The 19,333-nt window shown below is 41.0% G+C and overlaps 1 protein-coding gene across 2 annotated transcripts in view; it reads left to right on the forward strand.

Moving 5' to 3' along the window:
• The window catches only part of gpc3 (glypican 3), a 111,332-nt gene extending 95,935 nt beyond the window's left edge, over positions 1-15,397 (forward strand). The window contains exons 8-9 of one of the 2 annotated variants that reach the window (XR_015842757.1): positions 12,604-13,190; positions 13,283-15,397. Coding sequence is in view for 1 of the 2 variants with exons in the window: in XM_088292396.1 (XP_088148522.1) it covers positions 12,604-12,779 (176 nt within the window). In the remaining variant the exon portion in view is untranslated. Of the gene's footprint in view, positions 1-12,603 lie in introns of both variants that reach the window. The other variant, XM_088292396.1, reaches the window with a different exon arrangement.
• Positions 15,398-19,333: the final 3,936 nt, after the last annotated feature.

Consider the following 19,333-nt stretch of genomic DNA (forward strand, 5'->3'; position numbering starts at 1 on the left):
TTTAGCATGAATTGCGCTGAAGACTGTTGAAAGTTTTTTCAAACAATGTTGTTTTTGCAAGATTTCAATATTTCTTTTTTTTTGTTGAGGCCCCACTAGCCTATGCCATATTTTTTAACCTTTAGATGACTGCACAAACTATTTAAAACACTAGAAATCTTATTTGGAACTATTAATTTATATGATGCTAAATAGATTTTTAAATGTACTTCTCAAGAGTTGATTGTCCAAAAGCCAAGCAAGCCGGAGTACTAACTGTTTTTTTTTTCTTTTTTTTTCGGGCTGGCAGGATGTGCGTTGTAACTCACCGTTCTCCGCAGGGGCCATGTGAATAGACCTCTTGTAATAACTGTGCACTCAGACGCTTGGTCGCTTTAAGTACCCCAAAGGAAAGCTGTTTTTCTGGAAGCTTTGGAGCATTTTATTAAAATTTCACGTTGCCAAATGACCAAGTTTGAAATACTTCCATCGTGTAAAACTGTTTGTCTTTGTCTTTAAAAGGTGGTGAAAGAATGCAGGGGAAGAATAGAACGAGAGAAAAAGTACCATTGATAACTGTAGGTTGTGAAAACCTAAACATTGTGTACGCTGGATGTGGGTCAAATTAACACCCATACGAGCTGCCAGTGCGAGAACCTGGCATGTAAATTAGACGCAGCTGTGACCCTTGACTCTCGGCACCTGATAGGTGAGTCACATGGCGCCGCTTCTCCACATTAGTGTTTACCACATGTTTTCATCAAAGTAGCAATAATCCTGACACTATTGGTAACGCTGGTGGCTCGGGTTGTATCACTATTTTTCTTGTGTGTTTTGTACAGCTGATTATGTGCGCTATTGCACACGAAACTGCCTCTGAGTGCAAGGTTTTCTCCATGTGGTGACCACACACGGACCACGTGCCCGAGGAGATGTGTCAGATAGTGATGTGAAGGACTTTTTAAAATGTCATTAATGTATAATCTCTATCAGACAACATTTTGAAGGACACATTTTGTGTAACAGTGACTTTTGATTTGTTTGTATAAAAATAGTTGGGTCGCTGATGTAGGCTACCGAGCAAGAATGAAATGAGATAACTAAGTAAATATTTGGTGAACTGCCTAGTTTGAATTGAATTATTTCACATTGCAACTCAATATTAGGCCTAATTTATAAAATATTGTTACAAAAATAATCCCCTTAAGGTAACATTGTAAATATTAGCTCATGATTGCATAAACACTAAAACAAAATTTTACATAAGTGTCAACACCTTACACCCAAGGAGCAAAATGTTGGACCAGATTTTGACCACTATAAACACAAGCTCACCCTCACACTTATTTCATAATAATATTTGTGAAATACTCCCTTGCACTTCCAAAGCACTGACTGACAAATCATCCAGTAAACATCAGTTGTACAACCCCGACACACCAAACATGTTTGAGCATTCCAAAAATGCAGCAGCTGAGCTTTCAACCATAATGGAAGATGTCAGATGAAAGAGGAAAAAGAGTGAGGATGAGAAGGGGAACATGTGAAGGATGAGCAGTAGATTGAGGAAGAGCAAGACCTGAATGTCCAGACAGAGAATGTCCTCAAAGAAGAAGATGAGGACCATATTTCTTCAATGAAATTAGTGCAACACTCGTTGACCATGTAGTCAACCATGGATGGACGATGGAGAAGGCTGGAGTAAGAGTTCAGACAAATTTTATCTGATTTAAGGCCTCTACACGACAATCCAATGTTGGCGTTGAAATTGGGCACGTCTTTGCGCTCTTTTGCCCAGCCAGCCATTATGTCCATAGAGGAGACGTGAAAATTAACAAAGTTCTTTTATTTCTTGAGAAGTCAATTTTCACAGTTTTTCCACTTATGGCACTTCCTCATCTTGTCCAGTGCACTGATTCACTAGCTAACAGCCAATCACAAGCTCATTTAACCCGACAGCCCAACGCTGAATCAGCCCGAACACACCCCTCAGACGCCCCAACAACGGCTCCGAATTTACGACTTTTGGTGTGTAGAGTCCTTAAGACACATCCTGAAAAAACATCAAGTTCAAAACAAACAACTTGGAGTGCCTTTTGAGTAGAAAGCAGAGAAGACCAAACATTAGGGCTGTAGAGTCCACCTTTATTGTGTTCAAGTCAAGTTTGAGTGTCAAACGTCTGAGTCCACAAGGTCAAAGTCCAAGTACAGAGGAGATCATGAGTAATAAACCGTAAGACAGAAAATAAAATTTTCCTGACCACAAAATTGGAGAAATGTCATTACACTCACCATTTTTCTTAGATGGCATGTAACCCTTTCTTTTATTAACCGTATCTGCAGATAATAAACAAATAATAAATCAAGTCCAAAACAATGGTGCTTTATTAATGGTGATAGACCTCGGGGGGGTGGACGAGGAAGATGCACCAGGGAGCAGCACACTGCAATGAGCAATCAAAGGCAGCGACAAAAGAGTGGTGAACTCACATCTAATCAATGTACATTCATTTATCGTTGCAGCAGGGTTTGCTGTCCCAGATTCCCTCGTGGTCAGATTCACCACATGGCTATTTTGATCGAACGTCGTTTTAATCTTGGCATCTGGTGTTACACATCAGACCTTGTGATAAATATTTCAGCCACAAAAAAATTATCTAAAATTGATGTTGCATCATAGCTTCATAGTATATTTACAATTGTATTTATAAAACCAACCAACTACAGTAATTTAAATTGAAATTAAATTCTCATTATTTTCCAAAGTCACAGAGAGCCACAGCAGAAGGATGAAACGCCTCATGTGGCTCGGGAGCCACAGGTTGCAGACTCCTGCACTAGACCAATGCTGAGCAACACAATGTTGTCTTTCCTGTATTTCAGAGCGTTATACAGATGGATGCTGAGGAAACCCCGCATGTATTCACGTACATAAATGAGTCAGGTTTCAGCCTCAGTAAAGCAAGAAGGAGAGGTAGAAATATCAACAGCCACATGGCTATAGTTAACGTCTCAGGGCAACGTGGGGGTAACATCGCACTTAGTGCGGCTATTTCACAAAATATAATCCGCTGCCGTCATGCCGACAACATCACCCCTCACAACACTGACCACATTCTCACATTTTTGGGACCAATTGCACAACCTTGTCACAGTAAATAATCAGATGCAACACATTGTCATCTAGGACAATGTGTCATTCCATCGCTCTGCTCTGGTACAGAACTGGATTCAACCATGCACAGTTTACAGTGCAGTACCTTCCCCCACTTTCTTCGTTTCTAAACCCCATCAAAGAGTTGTTTTCAGCATAGGGGTTTGAAGGTTTATGTTCTCTGGGTACATTATGGTGCCTCTCATTCAGGCCATTGAAGAGTCTTGTGACCAAATTGAGGCCGCAGCTGTGCGAGGTTGAAGGCGTCATTCACGCCGTTTCAGCCCGTGTTGTCTTGACAAAGCTAGACGGGTCGGTGTCTAACATTTCATTTATTTTATTTGGATTTGATTTGTTTTTTTACTTTACAATATTGGTAACCTACGCTGACAGTACGGCATTTTTCTTAAAGAGTTGTGATTTTATATGACTCATTTTGATAATATGGAGAAATTAATCATTTTTTAAATAGTCTGCAGCATTGAGCTTGTGTGGTGTTTGAATATACTATATAAATATATTTATATTTGCACTTTGTGTGTGTGATTAGTCCTCCAATTAAAATATGCCCGTTGATATCTGGGTATTGCTATGACATAATGTGACGTATTAACCAGCCTAGTAGTAAATTTCCACTTGCAACTCAGAAATCACTCACTGTTTTCAAGGTTACTTCGATTATTAGTTGAAAGAAAAATCCCAGCACTGTATGTGAAAAGAGTTCTAAACGCAAAACCAGCGTGTATTTTGCGTTTATAATGAACAGTGACTACATTGCCAAGTGAAAATACTGTAAATTTCTGGAGGGCAGCCGAGAAGTAGAAAGATTGATGGATGCTCGAGCTGAACAGGGTCTTAATGCGAAGCCGGCTTAATGCCCTCTGCCCAATGTCCTAAACTTCCATCCCTTTTTCAGCTCATAAACGACCTCTGTATGAAGTCAGTCAATCCTACTCCTTCCTCACCTCCTCCACGCCCCACACAAAAATGATGACGTTTGCCACCATCTGTGTAAATAGGCTTGGCTAGTTGCAATGGTGCTCACTGGTTCTTACTAGATCCAGTGTGTCCCCAGCTATGTGTGGAACAGTGTGTGTGTGCGCGTGTGTGTGGTGTTTTGAAAGGAGATGGGAGAGAAGTGAAGAACAGAGGGAGGAAGTTACCCTCTTATTGGGACCGTTTCTGGTCTTCTGCCATGCCGCCTTCTCAACTGATTCCAGGGATAAACTCCTTAAGATTATTCAAAGGCCGGAAGAGCAGCTCTGGTTTTAATTTCTGTGGAAACAAGCACAGATCTGACTGGATTCTCATCATTTTCATGAAGGGGGCCCACCAGCGCTTTTCATTTTGTAGGCTTTATGCATTTTTCTGTTTGTGTGTGCCTTTCGGTAAAGCGTTTGTTTGCTCAAGAGCTTTATTTACATTCACAGGCACTTTTGGACGCACTAAATTGATTCCAGGCCCGTTCCTGGGTTGTGTCCATCAGCTCCGCCACAGTCCACAAACACGCTGCACACAGCGGGTCCATTCTCGAGGCTCACTGCCCCGTTGCTTGCTGCCACATTAACACACTGCAGCCATTTTGTGGGAATCTCCGAAGGAACTTTTTGAAGGCTTGGGTGATTTACACGTTACGCGTTAACCTGCTACTCTTACATCGTCTCCCAAATTCTCCCTCTACACACGTAGCCGTGTCTCCTTCCAAGCGGCCTTCGCTTTTGACTTTGCAGCTCATTCCTGAATGTAATTCAACAATGCAGTGAGCATTGCTTCAGTCATGCTGTCAATAGATTGTGAGCTGCTGCATGAAACCACAGGCTGACCACTGGAACCGGCTCCAAATAGTCAGTGAAAGCACTCAACTGGAGCTTTGTGTTTACAGCCAGATTGTCCCTCATTGTCGTAATTCTAGTCTGCCTTTCACCGGGTACGAATTCAAAGAGAGCCCTGCGTGTTTGTTGGCAGGCATAAAACACATGTCCCAAAATGCCAGCTCGAGTTCTCTCTTGGACTGCTGTCTGTGGAGATATGTAAATATCTCTGTGGGAAGCCAGCCCCCCTCATTATTGGATGATAAAGATAGCACCCTAAGAATATGTTTCTCAGAGGCTCTTTGGCTCTCTGGCAAATGCGGACACCCTCACCAATATACTCTCTGGTTCTTTGTGTTTCCATGCCTCTTACTTTGATAACAACTTAGTTGTCTCATCGTCCAGGAAAAAAAAAAAAAGCAAAGCCTTCCAGTCACTCTCGAACAAGCTGACAGTACCAAACTTGGAGTTGCGGAAGGTTACAGACTTTTCCTGTGAGCGCAGACGCTCCCCACCCGGAATGAGCCCCTTGCCATGCCTTCAGCGCAGAATCGAGTCTTTGTATGCTTCATTTGTTATAGTTTTCACCTCACGCTCTCACTCACACACTTTCCACCCTGACTGCTCTACAAGGAATTTGCATTTAAAATGTATTCAAATGTTTCCAGTGTCCACATCTCACAAATACCAACTTCCCTCACTGATAATTAAAAGGTGTTGACTTGTGTTTCTCTACTAAAGGCATGGTTAATACAATCCATGGGAACAGAAAAAAAAACAAGTAACACCAAACAGGCACTTTTTGTGGCACATTTATAAACTCCATTAGTTATGTCATCAGCATTAATTCTTCCTTACACTGTCACACATTAACAGAGAGTGTTTTGGAAGTTGTGAGGCCACAGTGCCGACCCATAGGCCCAAGACACAGCATGCTCGGTTTGTCCCATTTGGATTGGCCCAGCATTCCCAGTCCCTCTGATCACCCCTGCGGTCAGCCTGTGGGTGTGGAGGCAGACGGCCGCATTCCACAAACAGAAGCATCCTGCATGGCTCCCTCAGTTGCTTCTCAGCTCAAAGTCAGCAATGTCATGGGACAAATTACTCTGAAGCAATATAATTTGGCCAGAGCGTTGCACAACAAGCCAATAATCACAGTTCACCACCTTATCGGTTAAACCCCCTGCCCCACCATACACACACACAACCACCATCAGATGACACAAAGGAAATCCATTATAGAGCTCCTATCAACTTTCTGCAGTATTGTCCGCTCTTGAGTTTGCAATTCCATACCCCGACCAATGATTCGGCGTAGAGAAAGTGAGAGAGAGCGAGACATTCCAAATTTGCTGAGTGTAGCATTCACTTTGTTTTGTTGATATGAGATAAGTGATAAAATATTTGCTTTACCTCAGACTCTTTAATATCTTCTAAGATGGTAATTCTTGTTGAGAACCGAGATCAAATTTGACCCGCTTTGGCGTGTTATGTGCACACAGTGTCTGCCAATGTAACAGCAATCTAAACCATCTCTCCAATTTCATAAGAAGCACCTGTGTTTGGAGACTTAACATTCCACATACTTATCTAACCCAAAAAAGCCTTTGTGCATTGCGCACATGTACTGAATAAACTGTACTGGACCATGAAGATACACATTCACCCGAGAGGTTATAAAAATCATGTCACCCAATGCGATGTTCACCTTCACTGAAAGGAATTAAGATGTATTTAAGGAAAATATGTAGGATGTGCTCACTGTGAATGATTTAAAGATAAATGCCAGAGATCATAAAATGTAGAATTTTCGTAATGTGGCGGAGAAATATCTATAAATCGGAATGTGAGGTGATTTTCGTGTGAAAACTTGGTGTATGTGTGTTTTACTCCGCTCAGAAAAATTCACTCTGCCTTGTTAATATATTGTTTTCCACATGTATTTTTTCGCCTCCATCGCCTCGTTTTTAATTTGATGATTTTCATGCCGTGTTTCGATGTTTATCGCACACACGGCGGAATAACTCATCTTGGACCACCCAAGAAGTGTTGAAAGGTAGATGCAACATTAATAAGGACCACACTACATAATTTTGAAGTATTTGGGGACATGCAGACAAAGTGTCATCAAATGTGTACACAGAGGAAGAAAACTGTAAACGGGAGAAAATTCTACACAAAAGTTTGTGTCCCCTAATTTCAAATGTCGGGAGACGCAAGCGAGCCGTCCACTGGGATCGCCTAGTTGTCCGTTGCCAGCCGGCAGACGGGAGTCCCACAGCAGAAATTGCTTTTATGGCACACCTAGTCGTTCCCTAGTCTTATCTCGACTCAAAATGCATCCCTTTGTTTTTACATGCCTGAGACAGCCACTCACCACGCTGCACAGGTGCGCAGTCAGTGGTCTTTCCATCGTAATAATGGAGAATGTTTCCGGCATTCTGGCCTGCTTTTTGACGCCTTTAAAATGTTGTAAGCTTAAATCTTAACATATTGATCAAAATACATTTTTGTTCCTTTAATCCAGTTCGTTGTGGCGAGATTGGTCTTGCTGGGAAAAAAATATCTGCGTACATGGTATTTTTGCCAGGCTTCAGCAAAATGAGCCTGCATCAGTGACGCGACTGAGGTCCGTCGGTACTTCACCCAGTTACTGACAATTACACTGACATAAAAAAACAAAACAAAACAAAAACAAAAAAACACCCATGTCAGTGGTGAGTCTGCCATTTTTTTTAAATTTTCCGTTATTCGTCAAACGTCAGCAAAACATTCATCATTACTGTCAGACCTTCATCGGTACTGATGTGATGCCCACCTCTGACTTTAAGGTTGCACAAAACATTTGTAGATTCAGTGAGTCTAAGCACCGCTAGTCTTACAAATTGTTTTAAAAATATTCACAGCGGGACCTTGGGACTGGTAATAAGTAGCCTGAAGTAAAGCATCAACTTTCTAACAATATATGGCCAACATACAGTATGTGTGGTGACAAGAACTTTATTCAGTTTATTCAGTTAACACACACTAACATCACAACACTTTTGTTGTTTAAGGAACTGCTTAGAATAAACACAAACAAAGATATGTTGCATTTTTCTGATCCTGCAAAACTCAATTCTGAATCTGATTATGTTTGACTTTGGATATCATTGAATGTAGCTTTCCCCTGCATGCTGCCATTTTGTATCCATAGCTTGCTTGTTGCCACACCTACATACTGTACAGAAAAGGCCTCAAGCCCTGTCAAGAAAAGTCCAGACTCCCATCCCCTTTCGCCCCATTTCCTTTTGCACAGACAGACAAGCACATGAATCCCCATGCATACATGCATGTATATACAGACACTCCGCCACTCTTTGACCCACACTGGGGATCCAAACAAACATCCGCTCACCCCTAAAGACCGCAATTCCCTGACCTGTCCTGCTCCTGGGGACTTGTGGCTAAAGACAACATAAAGTTGGAGTTTAAATGCATCAGCGGCTGTTGACTTGCATGTGAAGTGCCTGCCTGCCTCATTCACAGCCATGCACAACCAGACCGTTGCCAATCAATGTCTGCGCTGCTGACCTCTCCCCTGGCTTGTAACATGAGCTCAAATGGCCACAATAAAACTGGTGGGGGTACACTAGCAAGGTGGTGCCCTTGGTGGCGTGATCATCTCAAAATGGAGAGTTGTGAATTGTGTGTGTGTGTGTATGGGGGTAATGAAAGCCTCCAAGGCCAAGATTGGTCACATTAATCACATGCAGGATTGTAGTTCTATTGTGGCTCTCAATATAGCCATCTGTCTGGCTAATTGTCACTGGATGTTCACTGTCGTGACTCCTGCCTGAAAGGATTCGCTCGCACATTTTCTATACTTTGTTAGTAGTTACACACAGGCACAGGTGTCGATCACTAATTATACTAGGACATTGTTAGGTCCAACCTTGCGTTCGACTGTGGAGGATTTAAGTTAGTGTAGTGTTCTGTCCCTGTGGAGTTGTTTTTAAAGCTTGCAGAACAAGGCCCCTCTGTGGTTCTGCTCACGTCTTTAAACTAGCAGAAAGACGGAGGGCTTTCTTTTTTTTTCACTTTACACACACAATTGCAAATGTTAGGCACTCAAACATAATGCATTCTCGCTGGACGCTTTTTCTTCGAAGCACGCACACACAGCCAAATGCCAACAAACACACTTTGCTCCCGCCCTCCTTCTTATCCACAGGGTACAAGCTGTATTGAATTGCACCTTGCGCTTAATTGGCTCGGCATTACGGTGCACTGCTGTCGACTGTGACAAATTGTTCTTTCAGAGCCTCAATGAATGTCTGCCCGATGCCATGTCATGAGGAAGTGGGGAAAGCACACAGGAGGAGAAGAAAAGTTAATTGTCCCTCTGGCCCAAGTTGAAATGATGCCGTAATTGCAAAGAAATTCAGTGGAGGTGCCATTTGAAACTTTGAAGTTGTATTTATTTTTGCCTTTCCTCTGTTGAAAGCCTGGCTGCATTCGGCCTGAGCACCGAGGGATCCCGCAGGAACGACCCTCTCCTGTGTTCAAGGAGGGCAATTTGAATCTGTTGACTGTTTCTAACTGCTTCCTCCGATTGCACAGTGGTTAAGAGACACGCCTTGCTCTCACACAGGAGCATAGGTCACAGATGAGATTAGACAGCTCAATCCGTTTGGAACTTTGCATTATTTTATGAGCGTGGATGTGACAGAGTGTGTGCACGTCCATCTGGCACTAGCTCATTGTTGGCATGCCGAAGCACAGCGTGCCTTATTACTGATATCCTACCGCCCTCGCTCATAACTCAGCCTTCTTATTACAGTCTCCCTCACAGCTTTTCGCCAGACAAAGCATCGCTGTCAGTGTTTCTCACTCCCACACTCTCACACACACATAGACATAGCCACATGCACACGGGAGGGAAGGCTTCTGCTCAGTGTCAGTAGGAGCACAGCTGTGGATGCGGAGCGATGAGGCAGCTGTGAGTGAGAGCGCAGCAGCCGGTGACTAAATCCCTGCAGCATGCACAACAGATGGACAAAAAGAAGTGTGGCACAGGAGCTGAGGAGTAATGTAAGATTAAGAGAAATATGTACTTTCAATACAGCTTTTAGATACTCTTTGAGTAAATAAACACTCCTGTAACAGTGGAGGAGTAACACCCTAGAGTTTTAGCACTTGTTACACGGTGAGAATTGCCTCAATCCGTGTTGTCCTGGCTGCCCTTGAAAATGTTAAATGTAATACATTAGTATCACTTCACTGTCTTCTATTTGCTTAATTTGAGGTTTGCATTTGCTCAATGAGGCCCAAAAAGGGCTTTTGCTAAAAATAAGTGGTCTGGATGAAGGGTATGGTTGAAAGGCAATATTCAAGTCGAAAGGTGTTTATTGAGGTTTTTATTTGCTTCTTGCACAGATGATGCTGTGGTCAAATGTCCACACGGATGTGCAAAATCGTACACATTTACGTAATATACGTGATAGGCGAAAGCAAACTTGGAAGCCACGTTCCCTCTAATTGTCCATGCGTTTGAGATTTCACACAAACTCCTTGAGCCTTTCTTGTACCATGGTGAGCAACATCAGACATTCACATGCCGGCTAAACCAGGATCACGCTGTTCCAAGCTGCGATCATAATCAGATGCCCGATATAAGCATGTTTCCAAAAAACTAAAAACATCAATATACTTTATCATAATACAAGATTTGTGACAAGCATAAAATGAGCCCAAGTCTGTAAGAATTTGTTCCTGATTGAGGATTCTATGCCGGGTTTTATATAGTCAATCACCCCAAATCATTCACCTCTGATGCATTCGTGATGCGAGGCAGCGCTGAGCTGCAAGAATTCATGTGAATTGCACCGCACGGTGACCTTTGACATTTCATACGTACATTGCGATATGCTTCAATTGTACAGAGATGTTCTCTCTGACGCTTCGGAGTTCTTTTCCCTGTCTTCCATGAGGGGGATTAGTGAGGAGATGTTTAGACAGGATGAACCCTGAACAACAACGTGTCTGCTGTAAACCACTTCTAGATCTCATCTGCGGATGCATGAGAATCAAATGTAAAAAATAAAATAAAAAAATTAAGAATTAAAAAAGGGATGCTGCCAAACAAAAAGCAGTTTTGTATGACAGAGTGACTGTTCACATGTGTACACCTTAAAGTTTGCAGGCATTGATTAAAAGGCTCCAAGCCTTAAGTGACAAAACGTCATGTGCACTCTGTGCCATGTTTACCTTTTCAAATTGAATTTAGAGCCTTGTACTTTGGTGTAAGAAAACGCCATTGCAAAGCACTGTAAACTTCTGTTCATTGTTCACACTTTCCCTATAGAAAAAGATAAAGATGGACAAAAAGGAAGGATGTTTTTTCACACAAATATTTTGTCAATATATTGAAACCGATTGGGAACAGACAGAGGCATGGCAAACAAGTGTGGTGCAGCAGCCATCCACAAACGCACCACACATTGCTGTTTGGCGCAAACTTGCATGTTTAGTGCATTTTAAATGAAACCAAAACTATACCCAATGCTCAATTGCACTAAAACTCACTACACTAAAATTGCCGATAAATACTGAATACTAAATTAATTACTTCACCACCAGTCTATTTAGGATGTAGAAAGAACTAAAATCATGTGTAAATTTAGGGAAATGCATTGAAAACTAAAATAAACACTTAAATGGATTTTTAATTTTGTTTTTATTTAACCTTAATCCAAAATGATTTTGTTTTACTTCTGGAGTATGCATAATAAAATCTACACATTCAACCAGAAGCAAGTCAACCCCCCACTACTTCCCCCTTGCTTCGTCAAACGTATGTGCCAAATCAACTTTTCATTTTCTTTGTATGAGGCCAATATGAAAACCCCCATTTTTTTTTTTTTTTTTTTAAATTTGATTTTTAAAAAAAAAAATTTTTTATGCACTGTATACAGTTTTCGTGCCCAGAGGGGGTGAGAACAGTGCGCTATTGCGCATGCGTGCATCTTACAGGGAACATCGTTGGAGGTGTCCCTTTGGAAAGAATCAATGAGCATGCACACAAATTACCTGTCATTCTTGCTGAATACATTTTGCTGGCATGCCAATCGGCCGCAAGGACAGCGGTCAGAACAATCTGATGCAAACGGCCTTTAGAAGTGGTGTCATGTTTTCTCTCAATCTTGTGTAATTTATTTTGCATACTGATATAAATGTCCATAAAAAGATGCAACTGCTGGCTGCTTCGCGCTCTAGCAACGGTTCCAACATTCATAAAAAAGTCATAACAGTTTTGAAGTTTGGCTTGAGGCAACCGTTAAGGGTTTATGTCATCTCACCACTTTGCTTCACAATTCAACACTTGCTGTGAAACATGTTTTGTGATGCAGTTTGTGTCTACAATTACACGTCTGGTTATACAGTGTGCTTGGGTTTTTGTGATGCTCCTCGTATAACATTGTTGTTACAGCTGTGCAAGACATCATACAGAAGAAGGACAGACATACCACACATGTTTTTCAGCTTTGTGACAACGTCGGGTCTAAATGTCTCCATCCTTCCCGTCCTTTCCTGCTTCTCACATATTTCTCATTCTTTCATCCCCTCCCAACACCCACCCATCTGCTCTGTCCCCATTTTTATCAACTTCCCTCTCAGACCTCGCTGATAACCTGGCAATGGACGACTTCACCTTCCAGGAGCAGCTTCTAACGCCTCGGCTGGCCACAGCTGGAGTTGGAGGCGTCCCTTCACCTGGGACTGCACTACAGATCGTCTACCTGCTCCTGACGCTCCCTGTCAGTCTGTGTCTCTTTCTTCTGTGTCACCACTGACCGTCTGCCCTGTGCACTCACTTGCACGCATTACAAACTCTACAAGAGAAACTTTTTCAACTTTGTTGTTCAAGAGACACCATTTTGAGAAGATATAACAAAGCATGAGCATCAGACAATGCTCCATTCTCTTCAATTTTGGATTGTTTTAAAAGCACAACTGATAAACATATTTTACATTAACTGTTCTCTCTGCTGTTCACATGATCACCAAATGAAAGTCCTGCAGCATACACACTCTGATTTGGACGTCAATTTTTTGGGGATGTTACTGAGCATTGTCATTTACTGGTGGAGATGGGAGGTCTGTGAACATTTTTTTCATATGCTTCCTGTACCTGTCTACACTAAATTGTCTTGCAGGCAATAGATCTCACCCCCGGAAGTGAATGACGCCCCCTGCCCTGGCAGGTAAAAACACATGTTCAGTGCTGTGGAATGACACCATTGACAAATGCCACAAAAATGTTTCATATATTTCTCTGTTGTTGTTTATGTCCTAGAGATAGCAAATGATTTTGGATTGGTTACTCTTGCCGGCCCAAAGCAAAGGGAGTTGAGGCCACAGTGTATATGTACAATATTTCTCCTGCTCCAAACTCTACTGTGTACGTTTCTTTATGTTGATTCCATGTTTATAAAATGTGTTCATTTGCAATGTTATATTTCATAGGCCACAGGGTTGACTATAAAAAAACTGCTGAAAAACATATTAGTATTGACATTCTGTCAGGCTGGAATTGTATATAAATATTTACTGTGTATTGTGTGAACATTAATTACCTCCACCAAACAAAAAGTGCAAGGGAGGAGGTTTTTGTTTTTTTTTGTTTTTTTTTTTAATGACTGTTTGTTTTTGGTATATCGACTTGGATGTTTGATGATGGGCAGTTCTTGATAGCATGTCTCCATTTAATTTAGATGACAATTCACACACTGACAACATTGTAAATAACAATGACCATTTAAAAGACCCAGTTGTTTATAAAATACAAAGCTTTCAAGCTACATTCAAATTTTGTCACATTTAAAAAGTCACATGTATGGTGTATTGGCCTTTTAAGAGATGAGTGTGTTTCCGGCAACACCGAAGGCCATAGACACATAGACGCTACATACGGTACATATGCCTTGAGCGCTGAATCGCACCAACCCAACGTATGTATTTTTGTATTGTTTTTACTTGTTTACAGCTACCCATACATGTAACATTTTTACTGTGATGATAAACATTAATATTCAATTCTGTGTGTTTTTAGATATAGATGTGATGGGTATGTTTTAGTAGAAAAGAGCCCTGAAGTTTGTATGTAACTGATTTTGATCATTTTTATATCCAGGGATTTATACCAATTTGCCATTGGCGATCCCCTGACAAAATGTCTTATTTATTTATCCGATCATAGTATTCTCTAAAAAGTCAACAAATTCGCTTTGCAAATTAAAATTGCAATAGGCTGGCCTAACAGAACTAAGGGAATTGTTCTTTCCTCTGAAACGTTATTTCATGAGCTCTGGCTTTGACTGTAAAATGTCCGTACAAGCTGCACATGAAAGAGGAATCTTTTCCAATCGCTCCACTTTTTCACTGCCAATATAGTGGCGGCGTCGACATCGACGTATGATTCAGCTATCAAAGCAGTGTCTATGGGCTCTATTTTTGAAGACAACACACATGCTCCTGAGTGTAAAAACTGCCACGTCTTAATTTTCAAGTGTTCGAGTATAAGCCTAGTTTAGCGTGCTTGAGAAATTGTCAGGTCGTGCTGAGCCAAGCTGGGCGTTGCAGCACTCGGTGCACCTGACAATTTGGTGGTGAAAAGTAGACTAAACTTTACACCAGGTGGAAGCGGGTGACACATGCAGACGGTTTTGAAGGCACTCTCCATCGGTGGCGGTCTGATTGTACTTCCTTATAAACATACTTTGAGCGCTTCGATGTTCTACATGGACTACAGGGAGTCTATTTCTGTTCCCGCAATGTCAAAGACTGGCAGTGATCATCTGCGAAAATACCAAAATAAAGAAAGGTCACCCATGCGTACAGTGAGACGCTCCTTCGGGCTAGATTTGTGGTGGGCACGAAAATGGAGCCTCATGTGTATGTCTGTGGTGAAGGCAAAGAACATCGTCATAGACGTCATAGACATCATGTTCTCGTTCAGCAGCTGTTATATGCACTCTCTGAATGTATATGTTACATTTGTAAATATTTTGTCGTTTTTTTGTTTGTTTGTTTGTTTTCTTTGATTTCCTTTGTTTATTAAATTTGGATGCAGCTGCCTCCAGACAAATTTCCAAAGTGTGAAAACTTGCTCTATAAAGTTGCTGCCACAAAAATGACTTTATGTGTGGACTCGACTGACAACACGTAACAAAAGTGGCTCCTGTCATTGTTGCGAGTGTAAAATTGCATCAGTGTTGTGTATTTGTCATGAAAAAATGCAAAAGTGTCAACCCAAATCCTCGCCCCACTTCTACTCCGATCTACATTTTCAAATACTGATTGGTAAAAGCGACATTTCATTTATTTCAATGAATGTATTTAAACTGAATATTGAATTATATAACATGGTTGTAAATGTATGCCTATTGTGAATAAATACCCGTTGATCATTCTTTCTTTGAAATATGTTCATGATATACCATTTTCCGTGGTCATTAAAAGGAAAACACGACCAAATTTAGTGGGTTGACTTTAAGAAAGGGGCTGAACACATTTAGGCAGCTTCACATCTACTAAACTGCATATCTTGTCAGATGTTGATTTCAATGTAGGCATTTGTGTACTTATGCATTTAATTAGAGCCACTTCAAGGTTCCTGAAAGAATCATATAGTTTACACATTTCTGGATTCTGTTAGTCCCATTCCTCAAAGAGACACTACGGTCACATGTTTTCACTTACAGTACATGTACAATACCTCTATTGCTCAATCTCAGCCGTTTATTTGCCTCCCACTGTGAGGCTAATACAGTGGCCAGGTGACAGATGCATCTAACACAAGGCAATGATAAAGGTTCATTAGCCTTGATTGTTTTTCTTTCACCTAAAAGGTTCCTCCCTTACCTAACAAGCCAAACACATTTGAAAATCCTCTCTCTTAGTCTGTGTGCTCTACTGTAACATTTCACACCCTCGGGTCACCGTGCTGCAGATTCAGATGAAAACGCCATTGTGCTCCAGCTGTGCTATTCTCTCATGAACGGTATTGCAGCTTTTTACATGGAAAGCGGAGGCTGATTAGGAGGAGATGAGCAAACGCAGGCTGCGGCGACAACAGCAGCCTAGCCAAAGGTGCGGTGGTGGGGGTGTTATATTCGGAATGCTAATGCACGACCGGAGAAAGGGCAAACAGGCCTATTGAGATGTAGAGCTCACGTGTTTTCTTAAGGTAATATTGAGGCAATGTTGAAACAGCACACATTATGAGAGTGAAAGGTCTGATGTTAGTCAGCAGGGACACTGAGAAAAGCTGACTATCAGGAATGGTGGGATTTTCTGTCACCCAGTGAAGATGTATTTTATGGTTTGGGTTCTCAACAGATCGTCAAACCTTGCAGAAAATCGGGCTAACATTAGAATTCAAGTGCTCCCGTGTGTATAAAGTCCCTCAGTCCAGTCCAATTTGAACCAAGCTGGATGCATAAATTCCTCTGTCAGATGGAACGCACAAGACACGTCACGTCACTCAGAGCTCATTCATGTCTAATTGCCATGGCACTGGACCATTTTCGGACCTTTTGTTGGCCTATTAAGAAAAGCACAGGGCCCACGCTCTCCCGAGCACACAGCTCCAGCATCCTCCTGCTGCTCCACGGCAACCCCTGGCTTCCCCTGCAGCCGCCACAGTCACACGGAATGAATGCAGCCGCCTGAGGAATGTGGACACAAAAGGAGGAATGTCATTTTGGTGAGTGCTACCCCCAAACCGATGAATGTGCGCACACACACACACACAAGCCCACAAGTCAGGCTTGTTCAAACATGTTTAAAAGCAGGCATATAACTTTCTAATATGCATCTTTTCATTTAATTAAGGGACTTTCTTAGGTAATAAAAATGCAAACTGCAATTTATCTCCAAAGCCAACATTTAAGACCAAGCTCATGGTTGAAAGGTATAAGTGAAGTAGTTGCTGAAGAATTTGGAGAATTTGAATAATATGTCTTTCAGTCTGTGGCGTGAGAGTGAAACCCTCTAAATCTGTTTGCCTTCTGAAAGTAACAAGCTGCAATAATAAATTAAAAGCTGGAGGCAGCACATTGGAGGAAATAAATGTCAATTACAAATAAACATGTAAGACATCATGACAATAATCAGAAAAATCGTAGTACGTACTTGAAATTGTGCATTTCTTTGCTATTTTTGTATTATTCTTAATGGTATGTAGTAATTAGCTTTGTTCTACCTTTTCTGTTTGAAAGCATTTGCTCTGTAGTTTCTCATCTACCCGTATTCCGACCCACAAGCAACTAAATATCATCTTTTTTTTCAGCCTGAACTGTGTTTGTCTTAAGTTGAGTTGGAGAATTTTGACTGCGCAGTTACTGTAACATAAGACGGATTTTAAACAAACCAAGACGAATTGAATAATAAAAGCTGAGCTGAAACAACACCTCCGAACAAGTGCTGCCCTTAGTTTCATGGGAGTAAATCTCCCTCAAGGAAGAAATAATTAGGCTTCATGTATATTATAAACAATAACAATACAATGTGTTGGTTTTCTCATGAGGAGAGACCGTAAGGGGTCCTAAAGGTGCCGCTGATAGGTTCCCTGAATAAGAAGTCTTATTTTCGGGGGTTATGTTTCGGGTTAAATTTACATGACAGCACTGTGACATTAGACTTGCGCAGGTCCACACTGAACACTGAATTTGATCTTAGTGTTTTCAAACAAGAAGTCGCTGAAAAACACAAGTACTCTGAGACTTATTTTCAAAGGTTCCCATTTTACGAACATAGTAAAAGCACAGTTTTGATTAAAAGAAAACACTCTCATAAATAACTTTAAACCCATTACATACCACAAGACAATTTCAATGTATTCAACCCATCCTCCAATTATTTAATGTAATGTGGATACCTTAAAGGTTGTTCAGCAAAACAACCAGGTTCCAATTATGAGGTCGCAAAACTGACTTTTTGACTAACATGGAATCTATGAAGGGAAAAAGGTAATTCCACTGAAACTGAAGAAAGACATTTCAACGAACATAGCAAACACAATTTGACCAAATGTAGCCGTAGCTGTGACCTGTGTATTGCACACAAGGTCTTCTCTGCGGCAATACCAAAAAGACATTGTCTGCCCTCTGAGAGGATACAATTAAGAAGAGTAACAAAAGTCGGTTTTCAGGGTTTTCCCTCATGTCAAATTTGGAGGTGGCCACTTGTGACTATTTTGGGCCCGGCTTTAGCTCTAAAGCTTTTGGCTCTGTCTGACATCTTGAAAACTGTTATCATCTGTGTTGCATCAGTTGTCACATATTGGAAATGGTTGGAAGAAGAGGAGAAAAAACAAATCAGTGAATCGACAACTGATCGATGATCAAATTGACAACTATTTTAATAATGGAATAATCATTTAGAGCCATTGTTTATCTTAAAATTGTCCAGATGCTCTGATTTCAGCCTCTCGCCTCTGAAGTCAGGAGTCCTTCATGAAAGCAGACTGATTGTCTTTTGTGTGGAATCAAAATGAGACATTTACAAGCATCTGCTTTTGCTTTTGGAAAACAATGACTGAGCTAGTAACTGAATCAGTTTCAAAAAGGTTGGTGAGTACGACATCAATCCCTCTCGCGTGATATTGCTTAATTGTTGTTGAGTTGTTTTTTTATTCGCGAAACAATACCAAATAAACAATGTTAATTTGGTAATAAAGAGTATTCTGGAAAAAATCTTTTGGAATGTACTTCAATGCAAAATAACAATGTATGATTGCTTGAGTTGGAAGTCACTCCCAAAACTAGTGACAGATTGTATTTCCTGCAAAGTAGTGTATGATTTTGTTTAGTTTCAAACAGGTCAATGTTTTTTTTTGTAACCAAGCACATCTGATTTTGCAGCTGAAAAAAAGTTTCTAAAGTAAACGCACAACAAATGTTTTTGCTTTTTCAGTGAGTTTTAAAATTATTTTTAATTATTTTTTTAAGGAAAAAGTGGCAACAAGTATATTTCAAAAAAGGAAATTTTAGAGACCAACATGTAGGCCCAAAATACTTGTTTGAGCCAGACATAGACAGGTGTGAATGACCAGAATGGTACCACGTCTTCTTAGACAAGAAAAACCTTGCCACAATAGTTAATGGTCATCTGTAGTATTATCCTCATCAATCTGGATAAACTAAACTTCTGAAGCCATGTCAAACGAGAGTCCTCGGTGATAGAGTGATTTTAGGTTTTTGTTTGTCTGATGTTTCTTTCTGACACGTGAGGTGTTTACAGGGTTCCACTTTTTGCCCGTTGTTTTTTTTTTTTTTTTGCTGTTTTTTTCTCCAAGTACTGGCGACCAAGAGTCTTGCGAAGTCTACCTATAGATGTGTATGCA

This window comes from Idiotropiscis lumnitzeri, chromosome 4 (assembly GCF_059441095.1).
Source record: "Idiotropiscis lumnitzeri isolate Australia: NSW breed Sydney's pygmy pipehorse chromosome 4, RoL_Ilum_1.0, whole genome shotgun sequence".
NCBI classification, from domain to species: domain Eukaryota; kingdom Metazoa; phylum Chordata; class Actinopteri; order Syngnathiformes; family Syngnathidae; genus Idiotropiscis; species Idiotropiscis lumnitzeri.